At 37.4% G+C, this 21,952-nt stretch overlaps 1 protein-coding gene and 1 pseudogene across 1 annotated transcript; one reads left to right on the top strand and one right to left on the bottom strand.

Moving 5' to 3' along the window:
* The first annotated feature begins 2,131 nt into the window (after positions 1-2,131).
* Positions 2,132-11,156, top strand: LOC145895669 (uncharacterized; annotated as a pseudogene).
* LOC145894567 (uncharacterized) lies at positions 4,473-7,318 on the bottom strand. Its single transcript, XM_082983189.1, has 3 exons — positions 7,179-7,318; positions 4,977-5,094; positions 4,473-4,697 (listed from the first exon to the last, which is right to left on the bottom strand). The coding sequence occupies exons 1-3, from the start codon at positions 7,316-7,318 to the stop codon at positions 4,473-4,475; spliced, it is 483 nt and encodes a 160-aa protein (XP_082839315.1).
* Positions 11,157-21,952: the final 10,796 nt, after the last annotated feature.

Genomic DNA, 21,952 nt, shown 5'->3' on the forward strand with positions numbered 1-21,952 from the left:
TACAAAACTACAAGTCACTCTGCATTACCTAATGGAAAATTACGTAAATGTGAACACTACGTCATGCATAAACGTTACACTCGTCTTTTCCCAAAAAGTGTTTTTCAGGATAGGCAAAGAACAAGAAAATGAAAAGAAAAAATGGTATTTTAGCTTTGTCAAAGTACATGTCACAAAATAATGGCCAAACAACAAAACCATGCGTAAAATATGTCAATCAGCAGTTATGTGCTTCATCAAAACAAAACTAGAGCAAGGATTTTTCCTATTGGGGCTTCAGACATAATAAAGAGTGCTGGGGAGGCAATATATGAAAGGGCGACCTTGCTTAATTATGCGCCATGTAGTATAAAGGTATCAGGCCCCATCTGACTTTGTCATGCTGACACGTTAAGGGTTGAATCAACATTTCACATTTAACAGACGTCAATTACGCAAGGAATAATATCAACTAACGTTTCGGTGACAAGGAGACTTAACAAAGTTTAAAAACCCTTTTACAGAAAGTGAATATAAGGGGATTAGTATTACGTAACCACTAAGGGCTAGGCATGGCTTAAAAGAGTAGAAACAAAAGTAGTAGGCACATTACCGGGTAATTTTCGATAACGTTCCGACGTTTGTAGCCAAGATTTCTTGAAATATCCTTGATGTTTGCAATGGCAGGTAAAAATTCAGTTCATTGCGTTTAATAATCCATGACCGTTGAATAGCGAAATTGTATAGTCCAACAGTATTCCATAGGTTTGACTGTGAAGGTCTTGGAATGAAATCCACCTTCCCTCGCACAACAGACTTTGTCGTGGTTCATTCTTGCCTGTAGGCATCGGTTCCAACACAGCGTGATGGTCCGCCGGAATTGACGGTGCGATTTCCCGCAGAGACAAGCCAACACCTGCCGGCAGCCCAGCCCAAAATAACGAGACGGAAATTGGGCAGGGGGAAACGAACAATCACGGAAAATATCCAACGTTGTATATGGGAAACGATGAAATCCGTGCGTACGCGAATTGAATCTCCTCTAAGCTCGATTAAAGCGCAGGGCTGGAGTTGACGAATCCTCAGGAAAACACTCGTGAATGGAAATTTGGAAGAACAGTGGATGAATCCAAGAGAAATGGTGGTCCAACAAGCGAGGAACCTTGAAAATCTCAGCAAGATTTGAGAGATTAGCGCGTTAAATTGCAACTGTGCGCAATCCAAGAAACAGCGTAATAAACGCCGAGATTATGGCTTGAATATAGCCTGATAAATATTCAACCAGATGGCAATTTTGATGAAAGATTATAAAAGAATCCTCGTGGCAATGAGATGATGAAAGAATGTCGACCAAAAGTACAACTGGTTTGGTACTCACGGTCAAGATTTGTCGTTCGTCGTGGTAGAAATAGTTTCAATCTTCGTTCTTCGAATGTTGCAGGAAACTTGCAGTTACGGGGTCGCCAAGTGTAGGTCGTTCATCTTGGAAGAATGTTTCACCAATGGACGAAACGCTAAAGGCGAACCAAGAATGTCAAAGGAATGGTATGGTGACACCACACTAGGCAAAAGCCCAGCGCAGAGTGGCGATCCCACAATGTGGAATGAATTCGGGCCACAGAAACCAGAGATTTAAAGACAATTCATAATAACCAGTTATGCGGCTTGCGTGCGAACCGCGATACCTAATTACGTGTTACAACCAATTTTCCCTGGGCAGTTCCGAGAACTGTGGTATTTATCTGGGCGGTACAAAACTACAAGTCACTCTGCATTACCTAATGGAAAATTACGTAAATGTGAACACTACGTCATGCATAAACGTTACATTATGATGGTTATGAGGTAGTAAATCCGCTTGGCTCAAAAACTGGCACAAATCAATTCTAAAGACTCTTGCAAAATTGAAATCGGGGATGAAACGCATATTTTGGAGTACAGTGTTTAACACAAATTACATAAAACACTCACAGATTGGATGGGAAAAAATTCTTCAACCTCTTAATGCGGATCTCAATCTACTCGAAACAGTAAATCAAAAATATGGTTACAAAATTTTCTGTGTTTTTATATTGATTCTTGTACCTTGCAGCATGGAATTCAGATCAACATTCAAGGAATAGACATGACAGTCAAAGCCACCATTGCACAAATGTCATTCGATAATTTAGCTGCACATTCAATCCTTGGTTTCACCATATAGTAGGCCGACTGATTGTCGGTCATGCATGGGTGTATCTGCTCTCATACTGTCTGGTGAACATTTGAAAACCCGTAACTTAAAACTGTTATTGCAAATTATAACATTAAAATCGTGTATCTGTAAGTTACTTTGCTTGTTTTGTTGTATTTTGTAGTTACTTACTGACAAGTAGATTACGCTAAACTGAAGACGTATGTCTCTGGCAGAAAACTTGTAATAGTTTGTACAGGCGATAGCAAATATTTTTATTGGTGAAAATGGAGTTCGCAAAAGACCGTTGCAAACATAAACGATCTTCTTCTGGATGACCTTGACGGCGATCACGCGGAGGCAACTACATTTACAGCAAACGTATCTGAAACGTTAAATAAATACAAGATTTATTACACTTGCTCCAAAAGGTATATATTTATACCACTAAAGAAGTTAATCAATCCCCAGGAAAAGTAGACTTTGTTTTATTGGCGGAATCAGTGTGTGCTTGCAACTATATTTTGTTTCTAATTGACACACCCAAATCATGGTCGATAAAGTTGTGACTTATATAGTTAAGAAACTTACGGAAAAAATGCTAGGTAAAACTTGTAAACAGTCCTAAGGGCTGCGGAGTGACCTGAAAAACAAATGTAGCAAGTAAGGTGATTCTTATAAATATGTTTAAATGTGTCTTACCTTACTATATCAATGGGAAAAAATTTAACAGATTTTAACAATTGATAAACAATAAATTATGTAGTATGTTGCTAACGCTGCCAGGCATACTATTTAGTAATGAGAAGCTCGTCTGCCAAAAGAAAAACTTGTTTGTTCGACGTTTCGGTTGTTATACAACGAACCTTCATCAGGATATCTTGGTGAGACGGGTCGCGCCCTACGAACACGTCTAAAGGAACATCAACGGGATGTTGGCAAACCCAATAAGGTGGCAGGGACGGCATTGTCGCAACATGTTGCAGCAACAGGACACGCGGTTAATTTTGAGGACACAGTAATTTTGGACCGGGAAAAGGACAGGTACAAGAGAATGTTCTTCGAGTCTATTCATGTAAACGCACATGGGTTCGCACTTAATGATAAGAGGGAAACCTTCTTTACACCCGTTTATCGCAATTTGATAAACGGTCTGCACGACATGCCCCCTGGTTGAACGTGATGGTCTTGCGCACCTCGAGGCGCTATGCTTTAGACCTCGGTATCGTCCGGTTGGCGCGCATTTTCTATTAATGGTGTTCCCCCCCTCCCCGCTTCTTAGCTTGTGTTGTTTCTTTCGCCCCCTTTTTTGCTTTATGAGCGCGTGAATATTTATCGCCGTGTGGGCGTTTTTTACTTCATTATCCTGATGAAGGTTCGTTGTATAACAACCGAAACGTCGAACAAACAAGTTTTTCTTTTGCCAGACGACCTTTTCATTACTAAATAAATCATGTACTGTAAAACCAAAACGTTTAAGCAACTCGCCCCTTCTTGGGCATTGGCTCATTAGATACTACTGTTATCCAAGAGTTTTTGGCTCCATGGGTTGAGCTTCCACCCTTAATTTTTTTAATGATTTTTCGTTGTAAAATGTGTTGCATGCCATAAGATACTTGAGAAATGTCTGGACTCTAAACATTTCCTGAGTTTTGTTTGAATCACACAAAAATCATGGTACTTACTATGTTCCCAAAAAATGCTTCAAGCTGTTGTGAACAAAAGGCCTTCCAAAGTAGGATATGCCATAATGCGTCTTTTTTCAGCAGTTTTAACACTGACCTATAGAAAATGTAATATATATATAAATTTAAAACAATTTGATCTGTATGGATTACCTGCCAATTTTGCAATGTTTTGACAAATGTAGTTTTTAACCAAATGATTCTGTCATCCATCATATTTCGAATCGGTATAGTGCTATTTACGATATCGAACCACCTTGTAGAAAAAATATTTTGGATTAAATGCAAAAAAACAACTTTACTTTGCAAATAGCAGTACATTAGCAGTGCCCATTGCCTGTGGGATCATTTTAAGGCAGTTTCCAACTTTCCTGTTGATACAATGGCTTTAGATTTATATGGGCATCTGTTAATCTAGTACGATACAAAAGTGTAGAACTTTTTTCCAATTTATACAATTCCTTTATATGGGTCCACAATATGTCTTTACCGTGTCCTTCCATATTGATGTATCATAGTGAATTTCTTGTTGTCTACATTAAATCACACATATTTGGAAAGTCAGTTGGCCCCAGGAAAAAAAGTTTCCCAATACTTTTAACAAGTGAGATGGGTCTGAACATAAAAATACCATCCTATGTTAATGGATTAGGAGCTGTTAGAGCTTTTGTAATGGAAATGTTGTCCATCTTTCTGTTGGTAGCAGATTCATCTGCAACAACTGCATGAATATTAACATTCCTGGTTTCACAATCCTGTAAAATATTCCAAAAAATTAAAGCCAGCTGCTGTGCTGGAGCGGTGTTGGTAAGGTACCAAGCAAGTGGAAGCGACAGCTCTCGCTTGATGGATCTCGGTGACTGATTTAAACCCAAGGATGTGGGTTGCCAGTTTCAAGTCATTGCAACCTCCGCCTTACGGAATATCTACAAACCCAACCAATTTGTCATCTTATTATAACAAGAGATATGGTGCAGATAGATTTGTTATACTTTTCATTTCATCGAGGGTTAAATAAGATGACAGGGGGCAATTTTCATTTTGAAGACGCTCCATTTCACGTAGTGCAAGCATGTTCCTAAACAAATTGTGTTATATGTTTAAAAATACAAGCAATTCAAACTAAACTTTTTGCAGACTGGCCGATATTGTTTGATTGCTGAAGTTGATGGTCTAGTTCTGACATGTTCGTATGCTGCTGGTGATCTAGAGTAGAACTCAACAGCCCATCTAATTATGTCAGGATGATACCTCCGTCTTGTAACAGGTTCTTGTAAATTTATTTAACTTTTGGTGCTCTAAGAATAATTTTTGTCATTCATTAAACGCAGACTTTCTACTACTTTCATCACTCTAAAATAGTTGATGTCTTATGTCTCACAAGATCAAACAGCTGATGTTAATCTCTGAGAAAATAAGGTTGGTTTACCAGGATTCTTTCAGGTCAGAACAAATGACCATGAAATACCAACTATTCACTCAGCAAATTCACATAAACAGTGTAGTCTACACATGACTGTCTAAATTATTCTGATAAAATCTACATACAAAAAATATCAACCATAGAACATAATGGCCGCATTCTTGTTGATATAACCTGTAACAAAACGAAGTATTGTACCAACAATAATATCAATTAAGTCGGGTTCATAGTGCTAACCAAACACAAAGGGGTTCACGTCGGTTATGGTCGCAGACGGTTGTATAATATTTAGCAACAAAAGCAATGACAATCGACATTAAAAAGGGCAGTTTCAGCAGAACTGAATTTATTTCAAGAAAACATCTTGACACCACAAGCGTCTTGCATTATTACGTCATATTATGGTATTTTCGCTTTTGTTGCAATAATTACGGATGGCCATTGTCTATTGAGTCAGTAAGCTAGGCTGTATATTGCTGCAAGTTGAAATCAAGTGTATGGAGTTATTTTGAAGTTGTTAAACATGACAAACACACAGCTGTTTGTAATGTCTGTGGGGCGCAGATTAAGCAGAGGTAGTAAATCTTCTTAGGCCGGGTCCACACTCACGCTTTGCGCCGGCGGATTCTTTGTTTGTTTCATTGCCGCGGGCGTACGCTCGGGACAAAGCTTGGAAGCGTGAGCTTTCGCTCACAAGAGGTCGCGGGCTTGCGAGCGCTCGGCGTATTACGCCCGCGACTTGCCGCTGAGCGTATACGCCGGCGAAATCATTTTGATTTAGCTCACGCCCGCAAGCTTTGGAATTAGGTTGTGGGTCGAAGGTATAGGTGTTGTAAGTGGAAGTTTGAAGTATTTTTTGAGTTTAATTAATTTCGAAAATTAATCACAAACTGTTTTTTTTTCAAAAACTTTAATTAACAAGACATTTTACCTTTGAAACCAAAATAGAAATTTGTTAAATCATGTTAGCTTTATCAAGTTGTAAGAACAGTTTTAGTTGAATTAACGCTTCAAAAGAACATGTCTAGTATTATGTAGAAGGGCAAAATCAACTTATCAAGATAATTTACACGTTGATTATACCATGGCATGTTTATATCTTCCAGGTTCCAGCTTTTGCATAGTTTAGGTATTTCCATTTAGCTAGTGAAAAAGCTGTTTAAATAGAAAATGTAAATTGTGCTCTTGCTGGCCAATTCACCTAAAAACCAAACAGCTTTTTGTTGTACAATAAACTAATGGATATTTAGACATGATTTCAATATCTTTTCGAGCAGGTTTTATTTGAAATGCTTTGAGCAAGCCTCCTTTCTATTTTAAAGTGAAGTATCTTTCATTGGAATATGAACATGCATCCACTAACAATCAACATGTTTAAGAAAATGTTGCATTGTTATATTTGGTATAGTTATCTTTTGCATCATCTACTGTTTAGCTTTAAAAATTGCATGTGATATGATGCTTTAATTAAGTGATACATTGTATGGTTTCATGATACTGTATATTTGTCTAAAATATGTGCTCTTATTTCTTTGAGAGGTTTTCTTCAATGTTGCCTATACATTTTTCTGTGTTTATTCAGCACTCGTTGCCAAAACTCAGCAGCATTGTTCAGAAAAATTTAAAAAGGAACCCAATAAATTCAATAACATGAAAGAATACCAGTTCACCATGACAACTACTCCAGTGATTAAAGTACTAATCAACATAATGATCATAATATCCGCCATTGATTTCAAACCAGTAACTTCTCATTTCATTTCTCGTATTACTTGTTCATTTGTGTTTTAGTCAATTCCACAAAATAAAAAGGTTTCATTTGGTGTTATTGTTCAATTGTAGATGCAGGTAAAAGTTTTTAAACACGGCCTTGTGAATGTTGTAATTGCATGAGTTGTGCAAAACCAGCCAAACATACTTCAGTTGTTCTTGGTAATGGTTTTGACTAATGCAATACTTTTTGCCTTTGAGCACTTTCTCATCATTAACACCAGCATTCACCACGGCCGTAATGTCTTCGGTAATAAACAGCACATTTCTCACGTTTTTGAACGCCATACAAAACAAAGGACCAAGTGTGATAACTGACAGCGAAAATACGCCGAGCGTGAGTGAGCTCGCCAGCCCAAAGTTTCTCTCTCTGTGTGGAAGCCAATGCGCCAGCGCGTGAAAGACAAGCAACAATTGAAGAGGCAATATCAAAAAAGAAGAATTTCGAATCCTCGCATCCCACAAAATTACTGGTATGATTGCCGTGGATTTTTTACCCTTCTCTGTTGTGGAAAATTGGGGATTTCAACGTTTGTTGTAAGAACTGAAGCACCGTTATCAACTTCCAAGTAGAAAATATTTTACACCAATTTTTGGAACTTGGACTAGTTTGCAAAACGTTGCATACATGAGCTTGAAAGATTGTCTTTTGTATTAGCTTGTGCTGAAGTTGAAGAAGATTCTCACACAGCAGACGCTATATTGCGTGAAATACAAAGAGTGGGAGATAATGCTGCCAATGTGGTAAGAGCACTTAAAGACGGCAATATTAATAACGTTCGCTGTATGGCCCACACTATAAACCTGGTAGTCCAATTCGAATTCAAGAACGGACAAAGAGTCGTTTGCGATAGCACTGCCATATATTTGCAAAGGACACCAAGCGTTATAAAGATTATCTAGAAAACCAATACTAAAATTAATTAGCGACGTCAGCACCAGATGGAATTCGACTTTTCAATTACTTGATCGTCTTGTGCACTAAAAGAAGCAATAAATCACTTTGCAAACAATGAAGGAATTGCTCAAACCTTGTCATATAATGAATGGCAGATCGCCACTTCTTTTGTTGCTGTTGCAGTTATCCCACCAAAACACCACTTTGGCGCATGTTCTTCCAATTTCATTGCTAAAGTTCCTCGAACAATTTCAAAATGACGTAAATGATGGCCGACTATATGGAATAGGGAGTTTTGTTGATATTTTTAAGGAACAGATTTCCCATTTCGGTGAAAACAACGAGAGAATCTTATTTTCGGGATGAAAACATTTTCCAATTCTGTGTAGTTGCGTCAGCTATGGATCCACGAATAAAAGCTTCTACCATTTCAAATGATTTGGATGTTGACATTGTAACTCTAATAGAAAAGGCGCACTTAGACATATTGGAGTTTGTTCAGAAAACGTCAGTGAAAGTCCATCATCGGATGAAGGTACGTACAGAAAGATTTTTCGACAGCTTGTTTGAACCAGTATGGATTCATTGCTATCGATCACGGAGGAGAATGTTTGCCACAATGTGTGGTTTGCATGAAAACCCTCTCTAACGCGGCCATGAAGCCCAGCTTGTTAAACCGGCACCTTGAATCGAACCATGCAGAAAAGAAGAACCGAGATCAAAGTTTATTTTGAGCGACTTGGGAAGAACACAAAAAGACAGCGCCTAGACCCGACGGGCCAGTTTCTGGGACAGTAAAAGCATCATATGAAGTCTCTCTTCTGGTAGCTCAGAACATGAAAGTTCGTACGATCGCGGAGTCCCTTGTTTTGCCAGCAGCAAAAATACTAGTCAAGAACTTGATTGGAGAAGAAGCAGTTGCGAAATTGAATAGTGTGTCCCTTTCTAATGACACTGTAAAACGCCGCATTCAAGATATGTCTGTTGACATTGCAGAGCAAGTGATTGCTGGAGTAAAAGACTCGAATCAACTTGATGAGTCCACCGATGTCACCAAGTGCAGCCAATTGCTAGTTTATGTCCACTTTACACAAAATGACACAGTGAAAACGGAATTAATGTTGAGCCAGGAGCTGGCTACTACAGCGAAAGGGAAAGATGTGTTCAACATTTTGGCCAATTTCTTTGAAGAGAATGAACTGGATTGGAAAATGTTAGTTGGATGCACGACAGATGGTGGTCCAGCGATGCTAGGGCGAAAATCAGGATTTCAAGCATATGCGAAAGATGTATTACCAAAAGCCACTTTTGTCCATTGTTTTATCCATAGATTTGCACTTTGCGCCGAAGTGCTCCCTTCTGATTTCATGTCATGCTTGAGCAATTTCATATAAACATCAGCTCTGAATACTCGGCTCTGTGAAGATCTCGGTTCTGATCTTAAGTGTCTCCTTTTCCACACAGAGGTCCGCTGGCTTTCCCATGGTAATGTGACAATGAGGGTCTTTGAACTTAGGCATGATTTTCAAAGAGAAAAACCACGACTTTAATATTTTCCAGGCTCTCAACTTTGTGAATCTTTCGTTGCAAGGATCGAACAACAATGTCACTGTTTTTATCTGGACTAAAAACGTGGAGAGAAAACAGTACGGAATGTTCAAACTCCTTACATCACAAGAAATTGGTGGTCACCTTAAGCTGCTCAAAACGGAATTAATGCATTATTTCCCAGATTTAGTAAGTTGCACCTACTCTGTCAATCCATTCTGCATCGATCCAGCTCTTCTACCCGTAGAGAACAAGAAGAGATTATTGATATTCAAGTTGACGAGACAGCAAAAGCAAGGCAGAAGGAATGCTCTCCTATAGATTTCTGGCTAATCATGGGTTCCACATACCCAACATTGGCACAAAATGCTGTTCCTCAGCCAAGAGCCGAAATCGTCTAACTGCGCCTGGACATGATTTTCGATGTGCTGTGAGTAAGGTTGTAGCCATATCAGTACTACGCTTTAATAATGATTTATTTATTATTTTTTTCCCATTTGAATCAGTATAATACTTATTTTAAGTCGCTTTCTCCAAGAGAATAAAAAAACAAAAGAAGCCGTTGCACTACCATAAGAGTTAGTGTGGTTGAACGGTTTTCGGGAAGTAACACATATGATTCGCGATATTTTTCTGTGCACCACTAAGGACATTCAAACAAAAGTAATTGTTTTCTTTGTGCGCAAGCAAGTCAACCAACAAATTTCAGTAAGCCGCAATTACTCTTTTATAAAATGGATGTAAAACCTTTAGGCGTCTTACAAGGACCCGGTGGACAATTAAGCAGCAGACATACATCATGATTTGTTTGAGGGGGACAATACCTTACATTTTAAAACTAACTTTGCAGGTTAGAAAACCATAAAATATATAAAACTGCTGATCAAAGTCGCACTTTTGCCGCTGCGAACGAAAGCGAGATATTGTTGCGTGACGTCATAGAAGGCGCTTCGGTCGTGCGCGAGTGCTGGCAGCAAGCCTTATGCGTAGGAATGGAAAACATTGTAAAACTTTTTTACAGGGTGTTCCTGTTGTTTAAGCATTTATGATCGCGACAGAGGCAAACCGTTAGTTTAATGCGTTATTTAGGGGCAAATAAGCCTTTGATTCGTGACGTCACAATGAAAAACCCTGTCCTGACCTTTAAGGTAACGTAATCTGTAGATTCTCCTATGTTTGAAATTATTCGATATCTAAACAATGCATTTTTTTGACACAAGCGCCAGTTGTCATATGCACTTTAAGTTTAGATAATTCGCTATGTTTATGCAAAAGGATTGTACCCAGTTTCACACTAGAAAACCAAAAGCAGAATATTATTCATTCTATATTATTTAATTTCAGAACCTAATATTTGCCAAAAAGTATATAAAACACTTAAATTATGGCGTGGATAAAAGAAGTACACCAGCAGATTTATTTCCTCTAATTCGCAACAGCATCCCAATGCAGGTGTTTATTCCGAATGTTGGTTGGAAACTACATACCAGAAGATGATTCTTATTGTTCATAGATATTGTTGATATGTGCTGATCACCTAGAATATCAACCACGACTGTCATAGAGTTCGAAATTGAATTACAATGTTTTTTTCATTACATTACATTCTTCATTAACCTCGGTTCATTAAAAAAATTGGGCGATTCGAAGCAAAGCACAAACATTTCAAACAAACCATAACAAGAAGTAACAATTACAAAAATGTTTCTCATACACCAGCTGCAGTTAGCATCCACTATCTTAAAACAAGATCTGTTCTTATTTGATTGCAAATTATTTAAGTATACTATTGTTATTTCAGATGAAATATTTGCATGTTTTGACTGACTATGTGATTTTTGAAGGTGTGTCATATTTCAAATCATGTTGTAGTGAACACGCATGTGTATTTTTAACATGTATTTTTATAATGTAGTTATATTACTTGCCGATGTTATGTTTGTGCAAATTTTATACCCTGGAGCGTTTACCATTTAAAACTTTCACGACCATCGCTCTAAAACAATTAACTCGCTTGCGACCCCGATAAAAACGTGTCAGTGTCTCCGCCTTGTCTGGACGCAGTTATAGCGCGCTGGCACATCATGACTTGACCTGGAGGCATTTTTAACTTGAAGAAGTTTTATGTATGAAAGAAAGTTGCAAGCGGGTTTAAAAAGCGATGTAATGCATTGTCTAAAAACCAGATTACTCTAACAACTCAACTCAATGCCATTCTGTCTATTTCGATACCGAACGTTTAAATTGATAACTGAACTCTTGGATTTGCTGTTTGATGACTGTCAAGTTTTTGCCATCTCAATAAAAGATTGTTATGCTGAAATGGTGTCAGATCTACACAGAGTTTTCTAAAATAGAACACGCATCTACAATGTGTTCTATGTACCACTAATAATGTGCCACAATTGATGCAGGTTGACTCATCGGTTGGATATGAAATCTTATTGTGATCACTATCATGGGTGGGCTATACTGCAAACGGATATGGTAAAATACGTGCAACAGAAGGTTTAGTGTTCTAAATTTCGAGTTGAATGTACTGCGTAACTTTTTTCGGTTTTCCGTAAAAAAAAAAAAACTTCATAATGCATAAAACAATATGTTTCAGATCTTGAACTGCACGCCAGCTGTAGAATATGAAACCCTTTGGTTTCTATTCCATGTTGCAAATAGCTTTCAAATTGCCAAAAAAATGTGTGGGTGACATAGTTACAAAGCTACAACCTACAAACAGACTCGACAAGGTTATCATCAACACAGACAAAAACACAAGGCTATGACACCACTGCGCGGAAACCCAAAATACTGCAACAGCCGAAGCGACAGTGCAATCCACCTAAACAAGTTAACTGGTTCAGCACACACAATTAACATTGTAGCATTGACTGACTGTGCTCAACACTATTATTTAGGTGAAAGACAAACACTATTAACCATGTAACTGCATAACGAAAATTATTCTACACCACCCAAATAAACGATTGGGTATTTGGTTTGGTTTTGGGTGCTTTCAATCATTACCCAAAATCGTTATTGGGTACACAAATAAGGGTTTCAAAGGCATTATACCGAACATAAAACTGCCCAAATATTCACAAATTGGGCATAAAATTGTAGTACCCAAAAACGCCACCCAAGAATTTTGGGTAAATCAAGGAACTGCCCAAAATATTTATAACCAAGTATTTTTACAGTGTATCTGTAAGGTAGATTTGCAAACGAAAAATAACATAAGCAACTCTGAACCGCCCACCAAACCTCATCACGGTGCTTTTTGCAAGTTTTGTTGTTGTTTGCCCCTCATCAAGCTGGTGGAACACACCTGGGCTCCTTTGAGGCATTAGACAGTTTCAAAGTCATGCTGTAACATCCAGCTTCCTTTCTGGAAATGGGTGGCGCATCTGTAAACGACTTGATGCCGGTCAGTCGAAAGACCCAGGCAACCCAAAATCGGAAAGTTCTGGCCTCCATCATTGAAACGATAGAAGTTTGTGGGAGTCATAACATCTCTTTACGGGGCTCCGTATACTACGGTTGTTTCGAAAATGTACAGCAATTCGAAACCTCACGCAAGGAGGGAAATTTTCAAACATTATTTAGATTTCGTGCGGCCTCTGGTGATGGTGATGTAGGGGTCAATAACGCAGGTTTTTCTCGGTATTGGCAGATGAAACCACATATATTTCCGACAACGAGCAAATGACTTGTTTTGTTAACATTACAGATTTGACCGGCCGAGGTCCGAAAGACAAGAAGAATAGACCTGATAGTGACGATCATCAAGAAGATATGGAAGTTGGCTCCACTGCAGACCAATCAGGGACGAATGTTGCTAGAATTGCAGGCAATGGGAGCGGTCCTGGATTATTACAGAACGAACTAGTGCGTGGATCGTTCTCAAAGGGATATAACAGTATAACACAGAATATATTTCAACGTGATATGCTTGAATTTGCATGCTACAATTGGAATACTGAATAAGTAGTTAGTGTGGTTGTGCAATGATATATGAATGCAATAATCATAGCTTTGGATTTAAACTGCCTACATCAACAACTGATCTTGCTGGTCGGACAAAGATGATGCCATGGCAATCCCCGACTACTATCAACACTTTCGTGTGAAGGCTTTGAAAATTAAGATTGTTCATCCTAGTCTATTTCATACAAGTGGTGCCGTTACACATATAAATTGACTTCAAGTATTGAAAAATGTAGATCTAAACCATAGAGACTTTTATGCAGTTCGCCGTTTCAACGAATTACAATGTTTTTTTCATCACATTCTTCATTACCCTCGGTTCATTAAAAACAAACCATAACAAGAAATAACAAGTTCGCCGTTTCAACGTGATTCTTATCAACACGCGTCCGATGCTTCATAGAAGATGATGTATTTATAATTTACATCCTCCCATCTGACTACAGAACTGTTTTTGGCTCTCTTACTAGTCAGTGGCAATTATTTACAGAATTAGATACATAACCAATAATGGGTAACACAGATACGTTACAGTTTTTATCAACATGATCTTGTGGTTATCGAAAACTGCAGTACAACCCAGCTATGGTATGATTTATGTTTGTTCATTGCGGTAGTTTTCTATTGGTTGGCACACTTTGTGTTTAAAAAGTCCTCCTCTGACCTTTATTGTTAGGAAATTGGTTTTAGTTATCGAATCGGTCCCCAAACAATAGCTCGTATAGCTAGGCGACAATCAACCCAATGTTTTTTCTTAATCTTTAGTCTTTGACTTTTGGGCTCTTAGTTCGTAAAGGAAAACTACTTCAAAAAATGACGATGGTGTTCACCGTTTCCCTGACTCCGCTTTGGTAACAGATCGACTTGGGTTATACGAACGAAACTTGTGTTGTTGGATGCGCCGGATAAACTTTAAAACAACATGCACAAGATAAAGTTTAAGACAACCATAGTTTTATTTTTGTGGTGGTGTCTACTGATTGCTTTATTTTAACTGACTATATTTTATTGATTCTTAAAAGAGTTTTGCCGTCTGCAATCGTAAGATGCTTGTTATACATGTTTGGTTTAATAACCAAATCTTTATGATGCCCATTAAAAACACAATATAATTGTTAATATTGTCCTGATAGATTTTGGATTTGTATGTCGCAAATACCATAAATGTTTGCACATTACGTCCACAATTGTATTTGTTTACAGATGGGTCTCAGAAGAAATCTAAATTCTTCGCAATATTGACACACCCCAGGACCGGTTTTAGATACCCCTCATCTTTATCAAACTTGGTTAAATTATTGTGTTTAACTGGGCCATTTTTTTATTGTACCTGATAATGGTGAAAATAAACTGAATATTGTCTAATAAATACTAGTAATGGAAAGCTGCAGACAGGGTGTGTACACGCTCTGTTTCGACCTGCAAGGTCTCGTGCAAAGCTCGATTTTTTTATTGCGTGTCGCACATCTTGAGAAAAATTATCGTGCTTGTCAAATCATAGAATACTAAAACATGGAATGGAAACTCTTTTCGTCACGCATGAGTAACACTTTACGCAAAATGACAAATGCATTGGGTTAAATGCGATTTTGGCGTTTTTCGGCGGCGAAAAAGTCTAAGTTAATGTAACCACAAGAATTTATTTAAATGTAATTCAAGTAGTTTCATCCTTAATCTTTTGAAATATGTGGATGATTTTAATTATGACGCGCTATAATGCACTTTTTGACCGTGCGTTACAAGTCACCTTACAGACTAAAAAATTGTTAATACGTCTTCGCGTCAACCTCAAAGATGACGTAAGACATGTAATTACGTCATACAAGTGATGACGTAATGTTTTAGATTTGCATATCTGCCTAAAAAGCAATCATGGGATTCAGAAACCTAATATATGAACAAAATAGTCTGACCCAGAGGTCACATATTTGCAGTCATTATTGGGTATGTATCAAAATGTTTCATAACTCCGCTTTTTGTAAAGACATATGTTGGACAGATAGTGCAGTACTACATGAAGTAGTTTTTGGCCCAAAATGTCAGATTGTAGCCTTTGTAAACCAGATAAAATGGGGCCAAATTTTGCTGCTTAATTTTAAAGATTGTATTTACTTGGTTAACCATACTTAAATCTGGCAGTTTTTCATCTTTTGTGCAAATAATATTAAATAACAAATAAATAGTGGTAACTTGTAACTATCTAAAAAATATTGACATAATTAAATAAATTCTTGTGTCATTTTTTATATTCCATTGGTTCTGAGCAATTCATGCCACATATGAGCTGATGCTCTGTGAATAGCAATGAACCTGCTTTTGTTGTACTAGTAATCTACTTTATACATTTTCCCCACACATCACTGAGTTTTCTATTTGATTTCATTGTAAATATATGGTTGTATATTGGCTTTTTTGTCCGAAAGTTCCACCTTAAGTGTTGATTAGTCTAATATCCCTGAGAAGAAAACAAATCAAATTGGATGGAAATCATTTTTGTCAAACTATTGCACACATAACAGAAGTATATTTTTTTACTCTTATCATAACAGTTGGTTGAATGCTTATGACACAGTTGAAAATATGTAATGTTTTGTTGAACTAAACATAATTGCCTTTTGTTTCAGCCAAATTGGACCTTTATATATTAAAAATACCCTTTTTCACTAGTCATTTTTTTTCTTCGCAGATTAGTTTTAAGTAAAACACAACAGAATTTGATTTAGATATGTATTAAAATGCTTGTGAGAGAAACATGTCATGTTGAAGAAAAAGATGAAAGTTTTCAGAATTTGCTCATATGCAAACACTTATATACAAGTTATAGTTGGTTTATATTGGAAGTATTCCCACTGTCCTTGAGTATTTGCAAGCAATCAACATATATTATGTCAAGGCTTAACTTTTTTAAACCCATATTATGCACAAAAATGTTGTTTTGTGTTGGACTTTACTGGCAACATTTGCACTCAGCAGTATGAACATGGTGTTGGCTAGGTATTTCCTGATTTTAATAATTTGGTTCATTATAATATCTTCCTCTCCATCTTCATCAAGATACAGGAATCGCAGAAAAAAGCAGCCATACTATCGTTTGTCAACTGTTTGTCAAATGCCCTGTTTTTGCAAAATAAATATTCCCAAACAACCGCATTACTGTGTGCAGAGATACTGTCCTAGAAAAAAACATAATAATCAATTAGTTGATTTTACATAACAAGCATAGTAGTTGATAATATTACTCGATTTAGCCTCCCACTGCTTGCAAACAGCAACCGTGCAATTATTTGTTCCCTATTTTGACCCAAAAGGCAGTAGACAGCAAATCGCCGTAAAAAATGATGTGACACGATTTATTCAAAATCATCCACATATTTCAAAAGACAAGGGACCAAACTTATTGTTTTTTAAAAAAAGTTTTAAATTTTGTTCTATTTAATGGGTTTTTAAGCCCCTTAAAAAACACCAAAATCGCATTTAACCCAATGCATTTTTAATTTCGCGTAGAGTGTTACTCATGCGTGACGGCGCACTTTCAGCGGAGTTTCCATTCCATGTTTTAGTATTACAACAAGTAATCCAGGACTTAATTGAATTTTTCTAAATTTGTGGATCTGTGTGTAATATTTTTCTTTCCGAGAAAAATGATGTTCTTGAACATGCAGTAAAGTTTTATATAAATGATCAAGTTGCTGGACAGTTGGACAGGTTTGTTTTGCACTGCACAAGCCACCATTTCGTTCTGCTTCATTCCATGTAAAAATGCTTGATGTGCAGATTTATTGTAGGCGTTAACTGCGATGACCTGGTAAATGTTTTGAGAGAGCATGGCAATGAATTTGAAACACTGTTTGTCCACCAACAACAACTTACAGCTCCAACAGTTTTGGATTTAGCGAATTTGGTGTTGTCACTACCTGGAAGTAATAGACTTCACATAGAGAACAAAACTCTTACATATTGGAGGGATACTAGACATTAAAGTTTAGCATAATTACACTTTTGAAGTTAAGTTGCTTTTGTTTGAACCATTTATTTTACAGACAAAACAGTCCAGTGCACATTTGAAAATGTGCTGGTTTTCGCAACTGGTGCAGATCAACTTACCCCTTAGGGGTTTTCTCCCACTCCATCCATTTGTTTTTCTTCGCATGTCATTTACCAAAAAGCCAACACATGTGCTAACATACTGACACTTCCTTTGGCTAACCAGGACTATGAATCATTTAAAAACTGTATGGATTTTATATGGTATGGCATAACCTTGAAATGCTATCAACGCTTTTCTGGCCAATTACACCATTGGTTATTACCGTACCGTCACTTTATCTTGCACTGCTGGATTAGAACACAACCGCCTTACTTTAGTTCTTATTATTGCTATGAATAGCTCGCGATCTGCAGTTCATTTCTTTCGTTATTTATAACGTAGTGTTTACGCAATTTTGCGTTCCCTTGATTGAACACTGTCGTAGTTTTTGACCTTAACCAGTAAATTGACCAGTAATAATCTCATTTCTTTGTGCTTAATTTCCTGAGCTGAGTTGTGCAATATTTTAAGCAAATCGTGTTTCTCATGAAAGCGTAAATGATTTTCTCTGGACTGCCAATTCTATACTCTACTGCTTATGTGAAAAGAATTGAATTTAACATTGCCTGCCTTATGTCTTTATATTGGCACTTGGTAAGAATAAAATTGTATGTACAGATTGGAAGATTGATAAGTTCGAAACCAGAAATAAGGAGATTGCCAAATTCTAGTCCCAAGGCTTAGGCCCGAAAAGGGCAAGAACCATAAACTCTGAAGTGAGGTTCAACATAAGCGTTACCTGCTGCGGCATACGTTACATTTGCAACTTGCGCAAAACTCAAACCAATATAATGCAAGCTGTCATACCCAGACCATCAATCTTTTGTCACATGTAATTGTTTCATTAAAACCCTCGCCAGGTGGGTTAGTGCGGCGTACCAATATAGAACTCCCAGTCGCTGCTTCGCTGAATCTAAGTCTGCTTGCGTGTTCTTGCTGTATGGATTAGTAAGTTCGCCTCCTCGGCAGACTTCTTTATCAATTGAAAGATACCATTGCAATACCAGGTGGCTTAACTTTAAACAAAGTACGAGCGACTAAGAGAGTAGACTGTTGAAGGATTACGAAATGGGTGTTTTATAAAGAATTGTCAGAAAAAAATGTGTTGTCCAGCAGGATGCCAGAAAGCTAACACCGTCTGCAGCCTTCAGTCCGTATGTGTGAAGAATTAAGTAGGGAAACATGCGTGCCCCTTCCTTGTGAAGATTGATAGTTTCTATCCGAAATCCAATATCGTCTTGACCTTTGGCTGTTGTGAGTTGCATTGAATTCGGTGACTAGTGGTGGTTATCGTCGGTGTTTCCGTCGTGTTCGCAAGCTGTCACGGTGGTTTCTTATGCTCAAACAAGTGTAGGGAATTCGGCTTGTCATGATTCGAAACACTTTAATATTTCTACTCTTCCATCGCTGGTTATCTCGCTTGCGTTTTCTTCTAAGTCCCCTTTGTCGCGTAATCGCAGCAATTTTCTCTTTGTCGCCTACAGCTTGTACACAAATATGGCGATTGTTCACTGGTAAGTTCAAAATACAGCAGTAAAGTTGTAGAGACTTGACAAACAAATATTGAACACCCAATAACTGCATATCATTGCAACTAGGGATGCACCGAAACTTTTTTACTGCATATAACGCTAATACGCAAAGTTCAAAAAGGTTAAAATCATTGTTTAAACTTTACGAATATGTTCCTTCCATTTGTCGACTTTCACAGAAATGATAAAAATCAAACCGAAGACGAGGTTATTCTTCAAGCGCCAATAAAAGCCTGTATGATAGGATCAGATCTAATCCAGCACATGATTTGTTTAAATTTATTGCGTTTAAAGAGACGGATACCAAAATTAGTTTCGGCCGAATTAATTCGGCAACTTTTGCCGAATATTCGGTTTCGGCCGAATATAGAAATAGCTGTTTCGGTGCATCACTAATTGCAACCACAGAGTACCGGTCTTTCTCTTCCTGCATATCAAGATAATAGGTATTACCAACAGCTTAATGTGCCAAATAGCGTAGTAAAAATATATGCAATAACCTGGTTTGTTGAGAAATATAATGCAATGTTTTCTTTCAATATAGTTGGCCAAAGCAACGAGATTCATCAAAATATGAGGTTGACAATTACCTCATATTTTGATGAATACGAAACTGGAAAGTACGTCTATGGCGGTGAGTTAGATTCCTCATCTTCTAAAGATAAAAATATATACATGCTTTTGATCGATAAACAAAACCTTAGTTTTGGTGTTTAACTGAAGTTGAACCACTTTAACTGGCTAAAACTGGAAAAAATACACACTCACATCTTGAAACAACCTTTTTGATGAACCCTGTTTATGTCTTTTAATCTTTGTCTCAAACGACTAACCCATGTGCTCTAAATAATAAACCAAATCAAATACAGTGGTGAACAAAATGTCACCTACTTACTATTGGAATGCTACTGCTTTGATCTCTTAATACAAGATATCCTCAGATATATGTAATAAATGTGTCATGTTGTAACAGTTTTCATCAGAATCTATACCAATGCAAACTATAGCACACTTACATGTTATGTGGCGAAATTGAATCGCAGATAAGTTAAGACAAGCAGTTTTTTCCATTGAATTAACACTTTCAAGAATGTATCTGAAAGCTAATTCAGCCTTGGTTCTTCCAACGATCTGTATGGCTGTATTGAATAAATCAGCAAACCAAGCACTTCTCATAAGCTTGGCTACAGATCCTGAAAGCAATTGTGCAGCATAGCAAACTTTCATTTTGGGATAGCTTTGGTTGGAAAAGTGCATCTGTCAGTTTACAACAACGTAATTCAGCACTTTATAATAGACTTGAAAGAATAAAATCATTGCCATATCTCAACAATCGAGTCCCATTTGGCCTACTTGATCTAACGTTGTTACAAGCTGTTTTTAAAAGATGAGGGATCACTAATTAAAAAAATTACACCAGGATTAAAAAACGTTAATACACTTGTAAGTTCAGAAGCGTGAACAATTTCCTATTGCATGGTGCACCATCGCACACTAGAGCAAGAAATGGAACGTGCATAAAATCGCAAAGTGTGACCAACTGCCTCTTCAGACAAACTCCTGTTTTTTTTCCAAATTTTCACCAAATCTCTTTTGTACAGCCATTTTATATGATTGACAACCCAGAATATTTTTTTTTCCATTTGTTCTGCACAGTTGTGAGGATTCTTGCTGCAGATCGATTTCACACGAAATAAGCTAACATCGGATGCCCTTTTGTCGTAAAATGGTATGGAGCACATTCTTGCCATTTTTCCTAATTCTACATAGGCCAACCGGACAAGAAGAACTCAATTATTTATATGTCGGGATATACTGTACATTTTGTAAACCCAAGTTTCATCTTTAAAACCTGCGCGCAAAAATGAGTAAGACGCTATTTTACGTCAATGGAGTCCATGACATGAATTGTGTCACACATCCGCACAGACCAAGACAAGCTAAAATATGCGCACGGCTCCAAATTCGTATTTTCCAACTGTATACCTGACGGAGTGACTGTCAAATGCAAGCAGACGATCTTTCTTGTCATGCTTTGAAGGGTAACCGTGTCCGAAACTATTTCTACAGAATGACATAGTAATGTTTTTTTTTGGTATAGTTTCTCATCATTACTCTGGCCTTATCTTTTTTTCTAAACAACCTGATATACTGCAATTTACAAAATTACTTCTACTACTACAGGGTGTCAATTTTCCTACATGACACAAAAAAACATTGCATACCTTTTTAACTTCTCTAAAGGATTGCCTGGACAGCTAACTGTAATATTACGCAGTGGGTTACTAAAATTTAAGACGGAAAACAAAAAACTTACGTTAGAAAGCAGTCACATGTAAACAGTTACAAATAAAAACTACAATAATACATATGTTACCAATGCTGTAGCCTACTTCCACTCCGTGGAACATAAGCTGACTTCTGATATTGTAGCAAACACAGTGTAATGTTTACATGAAAAATGTAATATTGGCATTATTTATATCCGTGACTTCCCACGTACAAAAGGACAACACAAACGCGTGCAAAAGTAATTACAAACGACCGCGCTGACATGCCTCGCGGACCAGTGCCACTACATAGTGAATTGCATTTGCTTGTGTTGTTTCTGTGGTGATTCCACGCGTTTCCATTTCTTGTGATTTCTTTGGACTGCCGTACGTTATAGCCATCTCAATAAAAGAATGTTTCAACATTGAAAACGTAAAGCGAACTTTTGGAGACTGTCAATTGAAAATGCTACGGAGTGGAAAGAGTTCAAAAATCTTATTTTTGCTGAAATACCATCTGCATGGTTTCATAGACATCCAGTAGAATCCTAAAACTTAAATGCTAGTTGAGCAGCTAAAGTGGAACGTGTTGGTTACCATGCCAAT

The sequence above is a fragment of the Ascidia mentula genome, chromosome 3, assembly GCF_947561715.1.
Source record: "Ascidia mentula chromosome 3, kaAscMent1.1, whole genome shotgun sequence".
Classification (NCBI taxonomy): domain Eukaryota; kingdom Metazoa; phylum Chordata; class Ascidiacea; order Phlebobranchia; family Ascidiidae; genus Ascidia; species Ascidia mentula.